The 18,149-nt window shown below is 42.4% G+C and overlaps 1 protein-coding gene across 7 annotated transcripts in view; it reads right to left on the bottom strand.

Moving 5' to 3' along the window:
* Positions 1-18,149, bottom strand: part of ZNF532 (zinc finger protein 532) — a 107,103-nt gene that overhangs the window by 14,283 nt on the left and 74,671 nt on the right. For all 7 annotated transcript variants that reach the window (XM_061169393.1, XM_061169395.1, XM_061169391.1 and 4 more), the window contains one exon: positions 14,292-14,573. In XM_061169393.1, the coding sequence (XP_061025376.1) occupies positions 14,292-14,573 (282 nt within the window). The remainder of the gene's footprint in view (positions 1-14,291; positions 14,574-18,149) is intronic.

An 18,149-nucleotide genomic window follows, 5' to 3' on the forward strand; every position in this document is an offset into this window, starting at 1 on the left:
CCAAGAAGAGCTATCGATGAGGCAGGATGAGAACCAAGAGAAGACAGTGCTTAAGAGGCCCAGCAAAGAAAGCACTTCTAGGAGGACAGAGCAGACGAGTGCTTCAGGCAGGTCAATGAAGACGCCAACTGAGAAAGCCAAGCCCCCTGCACTCAGGGACACGGACGCACTGGAGAGGCTGGCAAGAGTGGCTTTGGTGGTGTGGTGGGACGAAAGTCTAAACAGGAGAAGGAAGCAGGGAACAGAAGGACAGAAAACGATTCCAGGGAGACTTATTATAAACGGAGGGAGAGAAAAAATGGCAGTAGGGAAGGGGGGTGAGGGAAGGCTGCTTTGCTAGGATAAGGGTACCAGGGCAGAGCTTTACGATGCTGAGAAAGATGCAGGAGAGAGCGGACAAGTGCGGCTGTGACACCCTCGAGCGGTCAACAGGGGGCTGGATGGAGCGTGCAGATGGATGGGCTGCCCTTACGGGGGGCGGGGACACAGGATCATCCTTTGTAATGGGAGACGACACAGTATTTGAGATCAGATGCAACAGGGTTTTCACTGCACCGTCTCCTTATGTGTAAGGCAAAATCCAAACTTCTTGGCTTTCAAGACGGTCCACAATCTAATCCTCAACCCACCATTTTGACTACATCTCCTGGGACTTTATAAACCTTCCATTCAAAGCCTCTCAAATCCACATCTTCTGAAGACCATGACACATTCCTCCCTGCTCTTCTGAGACAGCCTTCCCTCTCCTGGACGCGCATTCACACCCTTTCCCCCTCCAGCCAGCTCAGCTCTCAGGTCCTTGGTGGGCCTTCCTGATCTCTCCAGCCACCTGCCTCTCCTTCTCTTGCCCACATCCCACACAGCTACGAGTGAACCTCTGGAAACACACATGTCAATGTGTCCCTTCTCTCCCTAAAGCCCACCTGGCGTTCTCTGTAGCTTCAGGGAATGAGGCCGTTGTACTTGCCTACCTCACCCGTCCCAGCCTCCCATCACCCCCTTCCTAGAACATCACACTCCAGTACTACGTGCTGGCAGTCACTTGGCAAGCCGTGATGGTTTGTACCAGATATCCATTCTCTTCCTGCTCCTCTGCACACAGGGCAAATTCCTCTTGTGCATCCTCCAAATACCTCTGTGGATAGTATGAGGTAGCGTTTCTTCTGTGCAGCCTTCCCTGGCATCTCCCCACCCTGCCGATACCCCATGAAACAGTGAAGCTCAAATCTGCTTCCCTGCACCTTAGATGTAAGTCTAATTCTTCTCTTCCACGTATCAAACCCAATTTTAATTTTTAATTTCACTCTATCCTCCTGTGATTTCTTTTAAGGCTGGACTGTATTTTATTGCTCGCTTTATTCACAGAGCCTCAACAGGTACTGAGCTGAAATCTGAATTGAATGCACTTTTTGCTTAGCATTTAATTACGTTAACACCCTGTGATGCTCCTAAGACTCTTGTTTCATACCCAACTCAAACTAGTTTTAGCTTTAAAAGTATTTATCCTTTCTTTTTCTACCCAACTATAAGCATCTATAAGGGCAAGAATTACATTTCACACTTTGTCTGAGGTCCCTCATAGCAAATACTATGCAATTTGATAAATATTTATAGAATAAAAGAAACATACATACGGAAGAACAAACATGGTGTAAAGCTAAACATTCCCTAAGTATGAATGAATGGCCTGTTCTAAATAGTTTCAGAACTGTACATTATTCCTATAATATGCAAGTACCCAGAGGCACCAAAAACTTTAAAAACAAAACAGTATAGACTGATAACCTGAACAGGTGAAAAATCTATGGTCTAATATATGCCTCCTGTAAAATAAATTAGCTTTTCTACAGAATAAAAATGTACTAAGATTACATATAAATTATAACTCAATAAGTTGATTATTAAAAAAGAAATTCACTAAAGAAACATGTATCATTAGCATATATATTAAATAAATAAAAGGTATAATTTTCATTGTGAGAATTCTTGAAACTTTTCACCAGGATAAATAAAAATTAATGCTTCATTAAGTATTTAATTCATCTATTCATGTTAGATCCGGATATAGTCAGTATGTGCCCACAAAACTGTAAAGCTTTCACTCTATATGAATATTACCTACAGTCATGGATGGTGAATCATAAGAAATAAACCTGCTCACCCAAGCCACCTACGCTCTCTTAGAAAATGGTCTTGTACGCACATAAGTAGACTAGCCTTCCTCCGAAATCTGGAATACTGTGGGTCATGAATTCTAGTCTTTTCTGAGAGAATTTGATATCTAGGACACTAGTGAGATTTTCCAGTCTCACTACATCTAAGAATAGACAAATAAAAAGGTATTTAGATGAACACAGCACAGGAAGCTCAAACTTCATACATGTGAAAGCATCAAGAAAAATAATTTTTGAGCACTAAACCATCCAAGCTTCTACAAATTGGAACTGAGTGGTTTTGGGGAAATATATACAGAGTATAAATTTAGACCAGAGGTTGGCAGACTTTTTGTGTAAAGGGCCAGATTGTAAATACTTCAGGCTTTGCAGGCCATAAAGTCTCTGCTGCAACTACTCAACTCTGCCTTGTAGTTCAAAAGCAGCCACAGACAATGACGAATAAATAAGTGGGCGTGGCTGTGTTTCAATAAATTATTTACAAAAACAGGTGGCTGGCCTGTGAACCAGTTTGCTAACCCAGATTTAGATCCCTGTCTCGTATTCTATAGAAAACAGAGCCAAGTCTCAATCATTCAGAACCAAATCTATTTCACAAAGTAAGTAATCCGGGTAAAAAAAGAAAAAAGTCATAACTATAAAGTGAGGAGAATGGTTTCCTTTCACAGGAAGTGCTCAGAACATGTCCCACGTACCACCAGGATCTAGATTACGGAATGAACACTGAGTGGGAATCTGTGACCTCTGAGTCACCGTCCAGAGCCATCTATTTTATGATTCTTACCAAGTCAACCACAGCCAAGATGGCCTTGTATTTTCTTTGATGCCCCCACTTTGGGATGTAAAATTATTTTCTGGTTGTTTTGGGCTTCAAGGTAGTATCAGCTTACTGAATCGGGTGCTGAATTCTTTTTTTTTTTTTTAATTTTAATTTTAATTTTTTATTGGGGTATAGTTGCTTTACAATGTTGTGTTAGTTTCTGTTGTACAACGAAGTGAATCAGCTATATGTATACATATATTCCCCCCCTCATGGACTTCCCCCCCGCCCCATCCCACCCATGTAGGTCACCACAGTCGGATGCTAAATTCTTAAAATTTAAAAATCTGGTCTGCCAGTTGGACTCAGGAACGTATTTTCCTAAAGAGATTACAAATGGATGTTGCATTCCTGGGCAAGCACACAAAAGCTTCCTCACATCACACCACAATACCGTACCAATATTCTAAAGCCTCACCACCATTTTCAGATCTGGTTCAATGAAGAAACCCAATCCCAGAGCAAACCTGAACACCTCAGGTCATAAAAGAAACTACTCTCCTCCCCCAGCCTCAGCCCATTGGATCTATACCTACATCTGCCTGCCGGGGATGCCAGGGGCAGGGAGGAGACACTGGGGCACAGGAAGGGACTGAGGTTTGACAGAGAACAGGGGGTGGGACCCTGGGAGGCTTCAGTCTGGGTCCGGGGCAGTGGAAGCGGAGAGGAGGAAAACTGCTCATTGGTGACAGCGAGGGAAGTATGTCCCCGGCTTCAGGCAATGTTTTTAATAACAAATGTTCTTAGGCCAGCAAGTCCTGGTACATTCACCCAAAGCAGACGGAGATGGCCAAGTCTCGTACTTCTCCCATCTGGCAACAGCGCCAGCCCGGCATGCAGGGAGCCTGCACCTCCTAAACCTCGAGAGATAAACAGAAAGAGCCCAGGGAGGAAGAGTCTTCCTCGGTCTCCAAAATCACAGCAGCCCTGCTGGGGCATGCACTGCAGGCACCCGAACGTCTGCGAACACCTCAGTCCCTGCAGGGGCGGGAGGCAGCCCTCTCTGACCAGGTGCTGCCTGCACGCTCTCAGGGCAGAGGACCACCGAACTGTACTTCAAGTGCAAAGACACGCTGCGCTGCAAGGAACTATATTCAACATCCTGTGATAAACCATAATGGAAAAGAATATGAAAAAGAATGTATATATACGCATAACTGAATCACTTGGCTGTACAACAGAAATTAACACAACGTTGTAAATCAACTATACTCCAATACAAAAAAAAAAAAAAAAACCGTTGTGCTGGTCGGCAGCACCAGAGCTTTAAGTTCAATGAGCTCACACGGATCCACCGCCTTTTGGCCAGAGGCTTGCACCTGCCAGGCGGCAAGGTAAAAAAAATACAGGTGCCATCCACACTTGCAAAAAGGAGAGTAACCAGCCAGAGCCTGGGCCTGGCCACACTGAAGGCCCAGACAGCCTGGTTCTCCAGCACCCCATGGGGCCCAGGGCTCTCTGATTCATTCCACAGTGTTAACTGAGCTCCTACTTTCACTCACCAGGATCTCCCTGCTCTGTAGCGGGAAGATCACAGTCTGCTGAAGAAGACAAAAAAATAATAAAGAGTGGATGTCCTGTTTATGACTGCAGTGGTCACAGGCAGGCGGAAGAACACAGAGGGGCCCCACGGGCACAGGGGCACTGCTGCTAGCCACAATTAGCTGGATCCACCGGGGAGTTAACCAGGCAATGAGGCAAGGACAGGGATTTCCAGGCAAAGGGAACTGAAGTGGCAAAGACAAGGAAGAGTGTGGTGTGTGTGCAGGGACCATAAGCAGCTCTTTTTGCTGGAACCACAAGGCCTGGCAGGGCAGGTGTGCAAAGGCCCAGGTGAGACACCAAGGGCTTCGGGACTCCACCTTAGACAAGCCCACAAGGGTCCACCCGGGACAGACAGACAGCATTCCCAAGAGATGCTCTGGCAGTTGTGAGGGGATCTACCACTAAGCTGTGTTATCTGCTGCTGGGTCTGATCTCCTGAGTTCTGATTGCAATGCGATTGGTTCTGTTGGGGACCCTCTATTGGGACCACTAGCAGCTCCCGCTCTGGCTCCACCAGCCCCTAAATCCTACAAGACTTTCAGAGGCAACCTCACTGACCTGATGACTGAGACTTAACACATTTGTCTACTACTTTGTTATTATGTTTATTGTACATCTTTTTTTTTTTTGGGCCATGCTGCGAAGTTTGCAGGATCTCAGTTGCCCGACCATGGATTGAACCCGGGCCACGGCAGTAAAAGCGCCAAGTCCTAACCAATGGACTGCCAGGGAATTCCCTGTACATTTTTCAATTTGGGGTTTTATACTTAATACCCAATGGAATGTGCAGTAACATGCCATGTCCTACAATGAATCAGAAAACGTTCACTAAAGGAGCTCACAGAGAAAGCCATTCTTATCCTTTAGACCATGTAACTGGGCATATATAAATATATATTTAGGGCTTCCCTGGTGGCGCAGTGGTTAAGAATCCGCCTGCCAATTCAGGGGACACGGGTTCGAGCCCTGGTCCGGGAAGATCCCACATGCCGCGAAGCAACTAAGCCCGTGCGCCACAACTACTGAGCCTGCGCCCTAGAGCCCGCGTGCCACAACTACTGAAGCCCGCGTGCCACAACTACTGAAGCCCACGTGCCTAGAGCCCGTGCTCCGCAACAAGAGAAGCCACCGAATGAGAAGCCCGCGCACCACAACGAAATGTAGCCCCCGCTCGCCGCAACTAGAGAAAGCCCTCGCACAGCGACGAAGACCCAACGCAGCCAAAAATAAATAAATTAATTAAATAAATAAATTTATTTTTAAAATAAATAAATTTATTTTTAAAATAAATAAATAAATATATATATATTTAAAGTCCTTCAACTTTGTTTGCAGAAACCTCTGGTGAGTTTACAGAAAAATGTCTCCTAAAATAGCTGCAACGGACATACGAGCAGATATAAATGTTTTACATCTAAGAGCAAATCTTCTGAAGCATCCGAAAAAAAAAATCTCTTCTGGCTATAAACAAAATTTGGAATAATATTTTATAGTCTTATTTGAGTCACATTTTCAAAAGAACTTATTAATCTTTCTTGAAGGTTTTTTTTTTTTTCATTTTCTGTCCCTCATAAATTTCAGAAGTGGAAACTGGTCACTCAACTTGTCCTTTCATCTTCTTTGAATTTAGTGCCAAATCTCATAGCTCCTTCTCTACATCTGTAAACTGTATTTTGGTTCAGTAAAACAAGGCAGAATTGCCTTGTACCGGGAAGGCAGGGGCTTTCCAAGTTCTTGTTCAGGGTTCAAAAAAAAATAGGTCTGCTAAAATAGTTTCACTGAAATATATTAGAAACTAACATCAAAGAAGTAATTATCAAACTTTTTTGTTTTGGCCGCACTGGGCGGCTTGCAGGAACTTAGTTCCCTGACCAGGGATTGAACCCAGGCCCTCGGCAGGGAAAGCGCGGAGTCCTAACCACTGGACCGCCAGGGAATTCCCTAAACTTTTTAAGTGGAAGGTAATGCCCAAGATAAAAACCTGCTGCTTTCTACCTATTTTGAAAGATATATTCACTGCTAAACTGAAGTTATCCTCCAGTGCCCGCTCCCTGCTAGGCATCAGTAAGAAGTGAGCAGTGAATACCCTCAACAACTCACCATGCAGAGTCAACCAACTCCTTTAGAGCAGAACTTCAAGGGACGAATCGAGGGGAGGAGCGTGAGCAAGTGTGACGGTGTCACAGCTACCCACGGTGGACCCCACCCAGGTCCCACCCGCCTCTCCACGCGCCAACCCCCCAGACCCAGACCATCAGCCGACGAGACTCTGATCCTGATTCTACCCTCCCGAGAGCCTCTGCTGTAGGTAACTCCTAGCGTCAGGCAGCGGACTCCCGCACTCATTTCTGCAGGTTTCCGAGCTCTCTTTCTGCAGGAAGATACTCTGTCTACCAGGAAGCCCACTCCCGCTACAATCCACTCAGCCACAAACATAACCCAGGCAGTCTCTAAGAAAGGGGAGCCACCTCAAGCGTCCCGAGACCCCGCAGGAAGACCCGCACAATGAATTAACGACACCTCCCGTCACTGCGACCACTCCAGGAAAGCCCCGGGTCCCAGCTAAGGAATCTGAGACTGTTACACTCAACCTTCTCCCTAAACCACAGACACATGCTCGTTTAAGGATGACATAACCAACTTTAACCAAGACCAAACGCCTAAATTAAAGTGACGATGGATGGAAAGTCACATATTTGCTAACTGTTCCACATCGGTATTGAAAGATCCAATGAGACGAAAGTAAGCTATTTCTGAAATATCAAGCTTTCCTGCTCTGCAGACAGTAGCTGCTCGGCATTACACTGGGGAGTCTGGATTGGAATCCTACCCCTGCTGCTTACAAGTTGAGGAGCCTGGGGTAATAAATCAACCTTCCCTAAGGTTCCATTCCTCGCCTGTAAAATGGCATTCGTAACAACGTCCACCTGAGAGCCTGCTTCAAGGACAAGTGCCCTACTTATTAAAATGGTGCTCGCCACACAGGCAGCAAGTCCTCAACCCCTGTCATCTCATCACCCCACCTTCCAAATCAGCACAACTCACCAACATCATCAACAGGTGTGTCTTAATATGCTTTGAACTAAAAACTTTGACGTTTTTACATTTAAAGTTTTTAAATCACATAGAAGACTTTTATAAAACCATATAAACTGTACTAATAAACTAATAGAATAAATAAAATATACTAAAATTATAATAAATGTATAATTTAAATTATAAATATAGTAAAATATATAATTAAAATATGTTCTAAAATTTTACATATTAAATTATAATTAAATTACAATAAAAGAATAAATATATTAATAAAATATCAATTTCAGGGGCCAAAATTAAAAATAAGTCTCCTAAAACCAGCAATGATGTACATTTCTTGCACAAAGCATTAATATACAAACTCTAACTTATGTGACTTTCAACCCTTGGGTTCAAATCTGATGCCAAACATACAATCAAGTGGGAAACCATCCTTCACCAACAACTGACCAGGAGTAGTGCAGAAGACACAACTGACTTAAATACACTTCTGAGACCTTGAGCAATCACAAATAAGTTCTAAGCCAAAAACATAGGAGAAACTGATTTTTTCACCTCTTGCCAGGGTAGTATAATTTTGGCAGAGTTAACATCACCATAGCTAAAAGATTGAGTTTCAGGATAAAAATCTATTCCTCTTCTTACAATCATATTAATTAAAGGCCTTTTCGTATTCCTAAGTAACGCAGGCACAATGACAACAGGATGAACTCTAAGGCTAAAAGAATGAAAGTGAAACCATCTGGCAATTAACTGCAAACAGTTAATTGCAAACAATATTTTCATATTCTTAACTGATAATCAACATCACAGTAAAGCAGGAAGACAGAAACAAAAAGGAGATGTAACATTTTATTACATAATTTTCTCTAGAAATGTTTCAGAAAGATTAAGGGAAAAAAGTATGCCCTATCATATATTTTATAAGCATGGCTAGGATCCAGGTCGGATGGGTGCTTTAAAAAAATACATACATAAACACACACACAAACGTATACACACACAGGAAACTCACCATCATTTAAAAAGGCAAATGACAGCATGCTCACATCAATAGCTCTGCTTATCTCCCAGACACTCTCATCGTTTCATTCTCCCATTTTCCGTTTCTGCCATTGCCCCCTTTTCACCTACATCTCCGAGTATGCTGAAAGTGTATTTCACAACAGAAGAGACGAAATCGTATCAAGTATTCCAGGTCACGCGCAACCAGTACCAAAAAAGGAGGCGATGAGATCTGTGGACTTTTTAAAGGGTTTACAAACTCATTAGAAACAGAAACATTAAGACATCCTGGAATAGTTTCCAATTAGCCATTAAATAGTGAGACTCCAGGCCCAGCTGCTCATCTACTCACTAACGTTGAACTTCCCATGAGTTGTGTCACCTGCATTCGCCCCCAACAGTGAGCATTAGGTGGAGTCTCGTAAACAAATGCACTTGGGACCAGCCTCCCCTGCACCATAAACCAGCAAAGCTGTGTGCTTCAGTCAGATGAGTGAGGGCCACAGCAGGTCCCTGGTGGTACCAGTGCTCTTGACCCTGCCTACACACCAGAATCACCTGGCTTAAAATGCCAATGCCAGGTCCCATCCCCAGCATCGCCCAGGAAATTGGCCTGGGGAGCACATGGGTGCTGGGATTTTAGTGTTGCAGGTGATTCAAGTGTGCGGTCACTCTGTTGGACTCAGTTCCACTGGGGGTCACAATGACTTTGTTCTGCAAGTTCTGCTTCAATTTACAAATTAGATCAACTGTAAGAAGAAATGCTTTTTGCAGATGGATGGAATGACTTTTAGACTGTGATCGCATACAAATGCCTACTTCCTGGTAGCTATGTCACCACTGCATGTATTACTACAGATGCTTTCATTTAATCCCGGTGTGAGTCTGAAAGGCATCCTTTCTATTCCATCCCTTTACAGGTGGTCACTTGGCTGCTGCCTGAAATCTACCTGCCCATGACAAGTAGGTAGGTACTTCTCCCACAAGGCTCCAGCTCTCCTGTAATTAATCATGCACTGGTCCTTCTATGGAGGATACAGGTATCTAAAGACAGCTATCAAAGCTCCCTCGGACTCCAACTTCTTTTCCTCCTTACATTGTTTCCAGACCCTCACCCTTCCGGTTACCCTCCTAAGTGCTAGTGTCAATACCCACCTTCCGTCAGTGCCATGAGAAGAACCCGGGCACACCACTTCCCATGCGCCGCAGCCACCGCACTGGGCATGGTAAACATTGACTGTCAACCCCCCCGCCAGCCCCCCAGCCGGGGCACAGTGAAGACTACACTGCCAGTGGGTCTGGTCACATGACTCGTCCTGGCCAATGGTATGTGTTGCATGTCACAGCCAGAATATAAGGGCATGTGATTCTCTAGTCTTTTTTCCCTACTGCAGGGGCACCTATGTTGAGATGATGGGGGCTGAAAGAAACGGTCTTGATCACGGAGTCACTGGAAGGAGAGCCGCCCCAGAGAACTGCTCACACCTGTTAACAAACTCTGCATGGGCAAGAAATAGACATTTCTCGTACAAATCAATGGGCTCTAGGGGCTTTTACTGCTACCTAGGGTACACCAACGGTTCTCAAAGTGGAGACCTATAAGAAATGCAAATTATCAGGCTCCATCTCAGACCTACTGCATCAGAAACTGGGGGGGGGGGGTGTGGAACCCAGAAATGAAGATTTTAACAAGCCCTCCCCCAGGGGATTCAGATGCACAATCAAGTTTTGAGAACCACTAGCTAGATTACAGTGCCAAATCAAAGGGCATTCGCTTCCTTGATGTGAATGCTATCTCTGCAGCCGCAAAGGATGGTGGTCTTAAGATGGGCAAACAAAGGTGGAATGTTTTTTCACGTAAGATAACTAAACCCTATCTTCTCCACATAACATCAGTGTGCTTGATTTTTTAAAACCTAAATGAAAAGTCTGTGTTTACTTGTTAAGATTTACCTTGTGAAATCCCTCCCAGTTTCTTTCCCTACAGTCAAAAGTCATTGATAGAAATATTGGGTAAAATCTGATCCAAAATGGAAGCTTTCTCTCCAACAGAGCAATGAATCATGAGTCAGCTATAAATTCAACGTCTCATCTAGGCCCTTTTGTGCGATCCTACACAAAGCAGTACTGAGTGACCCTGTCAAAGGTTGTGCTGAAACCCCATTACTCTCCATCTTTGGTGTTATTCTACCTACCACCAAGTACCCTGGTAAACAAAAGAAAATAAAACTTACCTGGAACTACCTGTAGTTAGGATTCATCACATTCTTTTTCCTGGTGCTCAGAACCAAGCTACTCAACAACCTGTTCTCTGAAATGGTTGGGCTCCGTAAGGCCAGAGAAAGAATTCGAACCCAAGTCTGTCAGGCTCTGAAACCCCAGGCTCCTCCCAATTTCTAGACACAGAACTGGACCACATCTATACCCCGAGAGAACCTCAGAAAGTCTCATAAGGTCCATTTTGATGGCATCTGAGTTCCAGAATTCAGTAAATGCAAATCTGCTTTAGGATCTTTCTATTTAAAAGTTAATAATGGTCCCTTGATGGGTAGGGGTACCTGGCAGCAAATGAGAAAATGGCTACAGTTATCAAAGATCACTGAGTAATTCTCAAGATATGAACAAGTACAGACAACTTTCACTTTTTTATTTACTATCAGGTGCCTTAAATTCTAGATTTATTTGATCTGTGAGAATGACCTCAGACACTATCTCATTGAGGGGATCCTAATTTGAGGTCCCTAGGACACCCCTACAGCAACCAAGAAAGTATCTCAGGAGGTACGTGAGCCCCTAAAACTGTATATAAAATTCTGTGTATTTGTACATTTATCTGGGAGAAGGCTCACAGCTTGGATGAGATCACTGGATTAATACTACTGACAAGCTCATCCTTCTGATTTTATATTTGAGAATAGTTTAAGTTCCTTGTTTGAACAGGCTTAAAGCTTCTGTAAATGATACAAGAAGCTGAAACACTTGATAAGTGGCTGGATTTCAGGGACTGGAATACAGGCAAGAAACCACAGCTGTAGACAGAGATTTGGAAGTTATTGGCACATATATTGATATATATGAGAAGTGAAGCTGTGAGGATACCTGAAACTTCCCAGAGAGAGAACTACCAGGAGAAAACGCAGGAGAGAGTGTACTGTTTCACACTTAAGAGGAGAAAATGCTTTTAGGAAGAACTGCCAGTCGGGTGAAATACCGCAGTGGGTCAGGGACATAAAGGCGGAGAAACGACCACCTGCCTCAACAAGGAGGGCACGAGGGAGGTGGGTCTGGTGACGGAGCCCGCAGTGGTCAGCTGAGGAGCACAGGGGGTGGAGATGTGCGGACGGCAGGGTGCCTGCTGGCTGTCTGCAGGCAGGAGAGAGAAAAGAAGGGAGCAGGAGATCTGAGGTTCGGGGACAGGAGGGAAGAAGGAAAGAGTGGGAACAGACACAGGGACGTCTGTAGGCGGGGTGTGGAAGCAGAGGGTCCAGTCTGACTCAGCACGGAGGACTGACGCTTTGGTTTCTGACTCAAGTTCAACACTTTTCATTTCAAAACAGCTTATAAAGACGTGTCTTCCCTTCCCTTCCCACCTCCCTTTAGTTCTTTCAGGAGGCCCGAGTGAACAGAATTGAAGCTGTAATCTAATCTGATGTGCCTCACTCCAAAAGGCAGAGAGTCTCAACTTCTTCAAAGCTAATCCTAAAATCCTGCTAAACCAAACATTTCCTCGGTGACGAGCGGTGCCCCGAACGTCAGGGCTCACACCGCGTGCGCGGCGCGCATGCGCAAACGGCCGGCTGTGGTCCCGCAGGAAGGTGTGACATTTCATCCCACCAACTCTTTCTCCGAGCTGTCTCTTCATGTTATATTCTAGACCCAATAATTGTCAGACGTGCAAGATAAAGATATTAAAAAAATAATAATAATAAAGAAAATAATTCTGAAAGGTTCCAAGTTGGTTCCAGAAATCTCAAATGTATAAGAAATGAACGGTTCGGACTACCAGATAATTATTACCGTCTGCTCTCGTTTCAACATTTGTTAAATCCAGTTTGGGTGCCAAGAAAAGAAGACTTTTCCTAGAATCATCACATTGGGCTCTGAAAGAACTACAGGTCGTGTATTTATATAGTAGGTTTATTAAGTATTGCTGCAAAAGGACTACCCAATATTTAGCACGAATATTCCCATGAGGGGAGCCTAAGGTTGAGACAGTTAAATGAGCGATGTGCTTGCTACTAAAGCCATTTATATTCTATAAGTAACTAATTCTTATATGAGGAGATACTGAATTAAGGGTAGCTAGACAAAATATAATAAAAAAACATCTTTTTGCCATCTGTGATCATTGTGATCAATGCTCAAAGGCAAGTTTACATTGTTTGGATGGCAGGAAGGTCAAACATGCCAGCTTCATGAGTACCTCAAATAAACAGCATAAATGAGAATCCAAAGTAATGCTTTTAATTAATTTGTAAATGCTATAGAAACAGACTTTTCAAGGATCTAGTATATATTAATCACAAACCAATTCTTATGCACTTTTTACACAGGTTCCCCAAGAATAACTATTTGGTTTTATTGGCTTAAAGCAATAAGATGGTTTCTTTAAAAGTACAGTGTATCTGAACCAAAAGTAGGACAAGCTGGTATTAGGTGCCTCGGGATGTGAAACAAAAATACAGCACCGATGACGTATTCCCATCTAAAAAATTCAACCTGAATCTAATCCAATTTCTAGGAATTATGGGATAAAGAGAAACAAACAATGTCAAAAGGAAGCAATTACCTAAGTCCAGAAATGTGGGGGACAATCTACAGGACAGATAACCCAATTTTTCCAACAAATACAGCACGTTAAAAAATAAAACGAAATGGAAGGAGGAATGCTAGAGAATAAGAGATTTAAGTTATACAACAACCAAATGCAAAGCAGACTCTTTGGATCCCAACTGGAACAAACCAACTTTGAGACAATGAGAGTAATATTAAAAAATAATCTTACTAGTTTTATTAAGTCTAAAAATGGGCATTAAAATAAATTCGTAATGGTTAGAGATGTATACTTATTATTTTAAAAAGAAAAAATATGCACACTCAGGTTTTTCAGAGATTTTGAGTTACAGAGCTTCTCCTGGATCATTTATGGATAAGGTCCTTCTCCTATCACCAAACTCAGGAGAGAATCACAGAAGTCAGACAAATGTTACCGTTTTCAAAACACCCACTTTCTTTCTCTCCTCCTTTCTCCTTTATTTGTCATAGAGCTAACAGGCAAATTCAAATGTTTTTAACTTTGGTTTATCATGGTTCTCCGTTTCCTCAGCTATAAACACGGGTGTGGTAGATAACTCCCTGCTGGCCTCGGGGAGCACAAGTGAAGGCGTTATCAGCAAAATCACACAACAAGATTATAAGGACTTGGAGAGTCTTTTTTAAAAATTCTTTTGGCCACAGCACGCGGCATGTGGGATCTTAGCTCCCCTATCAGGGATCGAACCCGTGCCCCCTGCAATGGAAGCGCGAAGTCTTAACCACTGGAACACCAGGGGAATCCCAGAGAGTCCATTTTATAGATTAAGAAACAAGCTCAGAGATAATGAGTGATTTTCGAGGTCATCCTACTAATTACCGGCACAGCCAAGCAAGCACCCACGTCTTCGAGTGTCCTCCTTACACTGACAGGGAGGATTTCACTCGTCACTTACCTTCCCATGCTCCTTTCTCACGTGGGAAATGTAAACATCTCTTTGCGTGAATAACCGGTCACACTCCCAACACGTCCACCCAGGACTGGCCACTTTCTTGGGTTCCAAAGATTTTTTCACGGGTGATGGGGATTTCTTTTCCAATTTCTCTTTCCCGTTCACGGATCTGGTGTCCTCTTTGTTTTGATTTGCTGAATTTTGAGTTGTAGGCTTAATGCTCAAAGGCAAGTTTATACCCAAGTTTGGAGGCCCTTCAATACTTTTCAATGTTCCATGCATAGACTATGTTATAAAAAGAAAAGAAATATCTTTCACAAGTCACACCACTAAAAGAAAGCACATGTGGACTATCTTACTACATTATAGACATTTCAGTACGATTTTATTTTCACTCAGAAATATTTCTTAATACAGCAGGATGAAAATCTAAGCAAAATACACACATAAAAAGAAATAAAGGAGTATTAACTTTTACAGTTGCTCTAAATTATGCATTTCTTGTTCCAAATAATTTTTAAAAGCTTATTTGCTTGTGCCATTTTAAAATTTGAAAATAAAGACTTCTGTATTGAGTCCAAATCATTCCTGGTACTCTGTCATCCCCCAATGTACCACAGTCAGTCCCCTCTACCACAGACCACTTCTGGGGAAGAATATTTTACTTTCACATCTACCCAGAAATGTTTAAATAGGCTAATATACTGGTAGGGGTTCAAAACCCTTAGCTAACCAACTTTAACAAACACCTGAGACCAATGTGTTAATAGCAAACCTTTCTCCCTCCCTTGAATGTCTTTCACATTCTTGAAATACTTCTCACAGTTTGGGGTTTTGCTGGGGGGATTTTGGGTAATTTTAATCTCTCTACCCCTATCCCAATCCATCCCTTCTTACTGATAGCACCCAGACATGTGAACTATACACAGTAGCTGCTCAAAAAGCCTTTCTAAATTGCCTGTTTATTATCATTAACATAGTAGCCTCCATAGCCTCAGCTTAAACTCACAGGATTTCAAATTCCACTGGCGTAAAACTAGTGCAATTTGATCCTGAAGACCTCACTTTGGTTTTTGTTTTGTTTGTGTTCTAGAAGCCTGGAGTCCAAAAAAAGAAAGCAAGCAAATACGTCTGTGCCTCAATTTACAATTTATCTTTGGATGGGGCCGTCTCGTATCAGTATCCTCTAAGTTCTTGAATCTTCAGAAAGACAGCAGGACGCGTCCTAACTAGCCGTGTTAGCACGGCTAGTGCCCTGGGCCACAGAGACGCACACCGCACAGACCTCAGCTCCCTACTCTGAGTGTTCAGTAAGAAGCTGTTCCTTTGGCGAACTCACCAGCATACTTTCTCAAGGCAGGCTCTTCTCTAAACTGTACCAAGAATTAACCAACCTTCTTCAATACTGTCTCACCCCAGAGGGAAAAATGGGGCTTCTATAATTTCCTCATGAGCAGAGGTTATAGGTCTCCCCAGACAATCGTTAAACTGGGCTGTGAAAAGGGCCTCGGCTGAATGTCTAATGTGCCTTTGCAAAGAGAAAATCTGGGGAGAGACATCATCTCTTGACACCAAAAACTGTGCATTTGCTTCTTTTCCACCATGCAGTGCAGAGGCCTCTGTGTTTAAATGGTCCTTTTCAAAACAGAAGCCAAATTTTTACATTTTTGACCATTTAAAACCCAAAGCAAACAAACCCCAAATCTTCTGATATACTTTTCATAAGGTTCTAGGCAAATGCACTTTTACTAACTAAAAAGTTGAAGAGAGGGTAAAGTATCAAAGTATTCTAAGATAGCCTTATGCTATAGAAACTCCAGAAAAGCAGCAAAAAGTTCTGCTGTGACCACAGAGCAATGGAATGTGTGCAAAAATGAGAATTTCTGATTTACTCATTTTGTTTTTATATTTTAAGTAAAAATAGAATTATTTTTTAAGGATGAATGTCTTTTTTTAATAAAAGAAATACAACTTAATTCTTCCGGAATTAATGCTTCCTTAGCTCCTGCAACAATAAAAAACCTGAATGACTATAACTTGAAGGTTTACTTTAAATGCAGATGCCAACATGGAGCACAGGGGTCCCACACAGTGAATAAATCCACACTGTGGTGGAACCAAGAAATGATACAAATTGGATTAAATTGGGCAAATAAAAATCTACCTCTAAATAAATATGTATGTAGAGAAATACGGTTCCTGGGCTTTCTCTTAATTTCTTCCTCATGAAAAACTGAACAGCGCTGGTATTAGACAATGTAAATAAATTCACAAGCTAGATATATACATACATTTAAAAAGCAAAAACAAAAACAGGGTGCCCCTAAAACTATCTTTATTCTTACCCAGCCCCAAACACATAAAGGCAGGATAATATTTTCGAACATACAGAACATACTTGAAATCAGAACATAAGTGAGCATTCCCAGTGTTTTTGTATCATGGAGTCTCGTGGAGGTTCGGATGAATAAAAACAATTCTCTCCTCCTTGTGGCCACAGGGTTTTATCAGTCTTCTTCAGTCTCTATTTCTTGGAACCTTGTATTCCTCCACATTCACTATTAACACAAGGAAGACCCTAACCACAAAGTCGGATGACCCCACTTCCAGATGTAACATGAGTTCCAGAAATCAAATACCTTAGAAGCCTCTTAAGAAGCAACTTTTCTTCTTTTCCTCGCACCCCACCCAACCCGCATATCGTACATTTAAAATATCTGGGTCTAATTCCAATGTCCCTGCGTTTTTATTGGCAGTATGTAGTTTTTCCTGATCATTCATTAAATATTTATTGTCAAGATAATTTTGTAATTTTAGTAAGAATCTTTAAAACATCTTAAGAGGATTTTACTGTACTTAAAGTGAGAATGATGAAACACTTCTCCCATGCATTTTATTCGCCCTAGTAATGCCACGCCGTCACTACCTTCACCTGGCTTCTAACGAGTGGCCTCTCTGAGAGGTTTTAAGCCCTTTGCAGTCAGCAGTTATGCTCTGTGAGCTCATATGCACTCAACACGGGAACTTTCAAGAATTAAGAGTCCGTTCATTTAACTAACATGAGGTTAGAATAATTTAGAGACTTGGTTTGCTCTTTGAACTGACCTTTTCTGTATAATACATTTAAAAACAGAAAAACTAAGAGAAAGAGAGATTGAGTTCATGATAATATTGGGTCTGTTGTTTCTCTTTTTAAAAAGGAGGTCACTTTTATCTCTGAGAGCCGATGGATATTATCTCCTGATGACACAGGAATCAAACTGCTTAACCTCTCACAGTGGACAGTTAAGAGGCGAGGACTAAGCTCTGTCCTTAGTGAGCTTAAAAGGCTATAAAGAGATTTAGGTGCCCCTTTTGGGGATTGGAGAGTGGGTCGTTCAAACTGGACATTTATTCATTTCATTAACTGAACACCCAGCAGGTGCCAGATCCTCTGCTGTATCCTGGACATTTCACTGTCAGTTTACATGCAAACTTGATTTAAAAAGAAAAAAGACTACAAGATCCAGGGCATCAATTATAATGCAAACTTAACTGCTTAAGTAATTTCAAGGGAAAACCTTCATTTTTCTAAACACACCAATATTTATACAAATTAACATAATTCATCAGAGTCCCTGTCTATTTCTAAATCCTACATAACACCAAGTTCTCAAAAAAGTAAACTTCACAGCCTTCATTTTCACATATAGGGGGGAAAAAAAACCCTAAAGCTTGATTATTCTTTTAAAGTCAGGGCATGCATTTGTTACTTTGCTTTGATTTTTCATGGTATGTAGACCAGGGCTCGGGAATAAAAAGCATCCCTCAGTTAAGTGAACTCGTGACGACAGCATGTTGTAAACTGCTCATTACCAACAA

This window comes from Eubalaena glacialis, chromosome 15 (assembly GCF_028564815.1).
Source record: "Eubalaena glacialis isolate mEubGla1 chromosome 15, mEubGla1.1.hap2.+ XY, whole genome shotgun sequence".
In the NCBI taxonomy this organism is placed as follows: Eukaryota; Metazoa; Chordata; class Mammalia; order Artiodactyla; family Balaenidae; genus Eubalaena; species Eubalaena glacialis.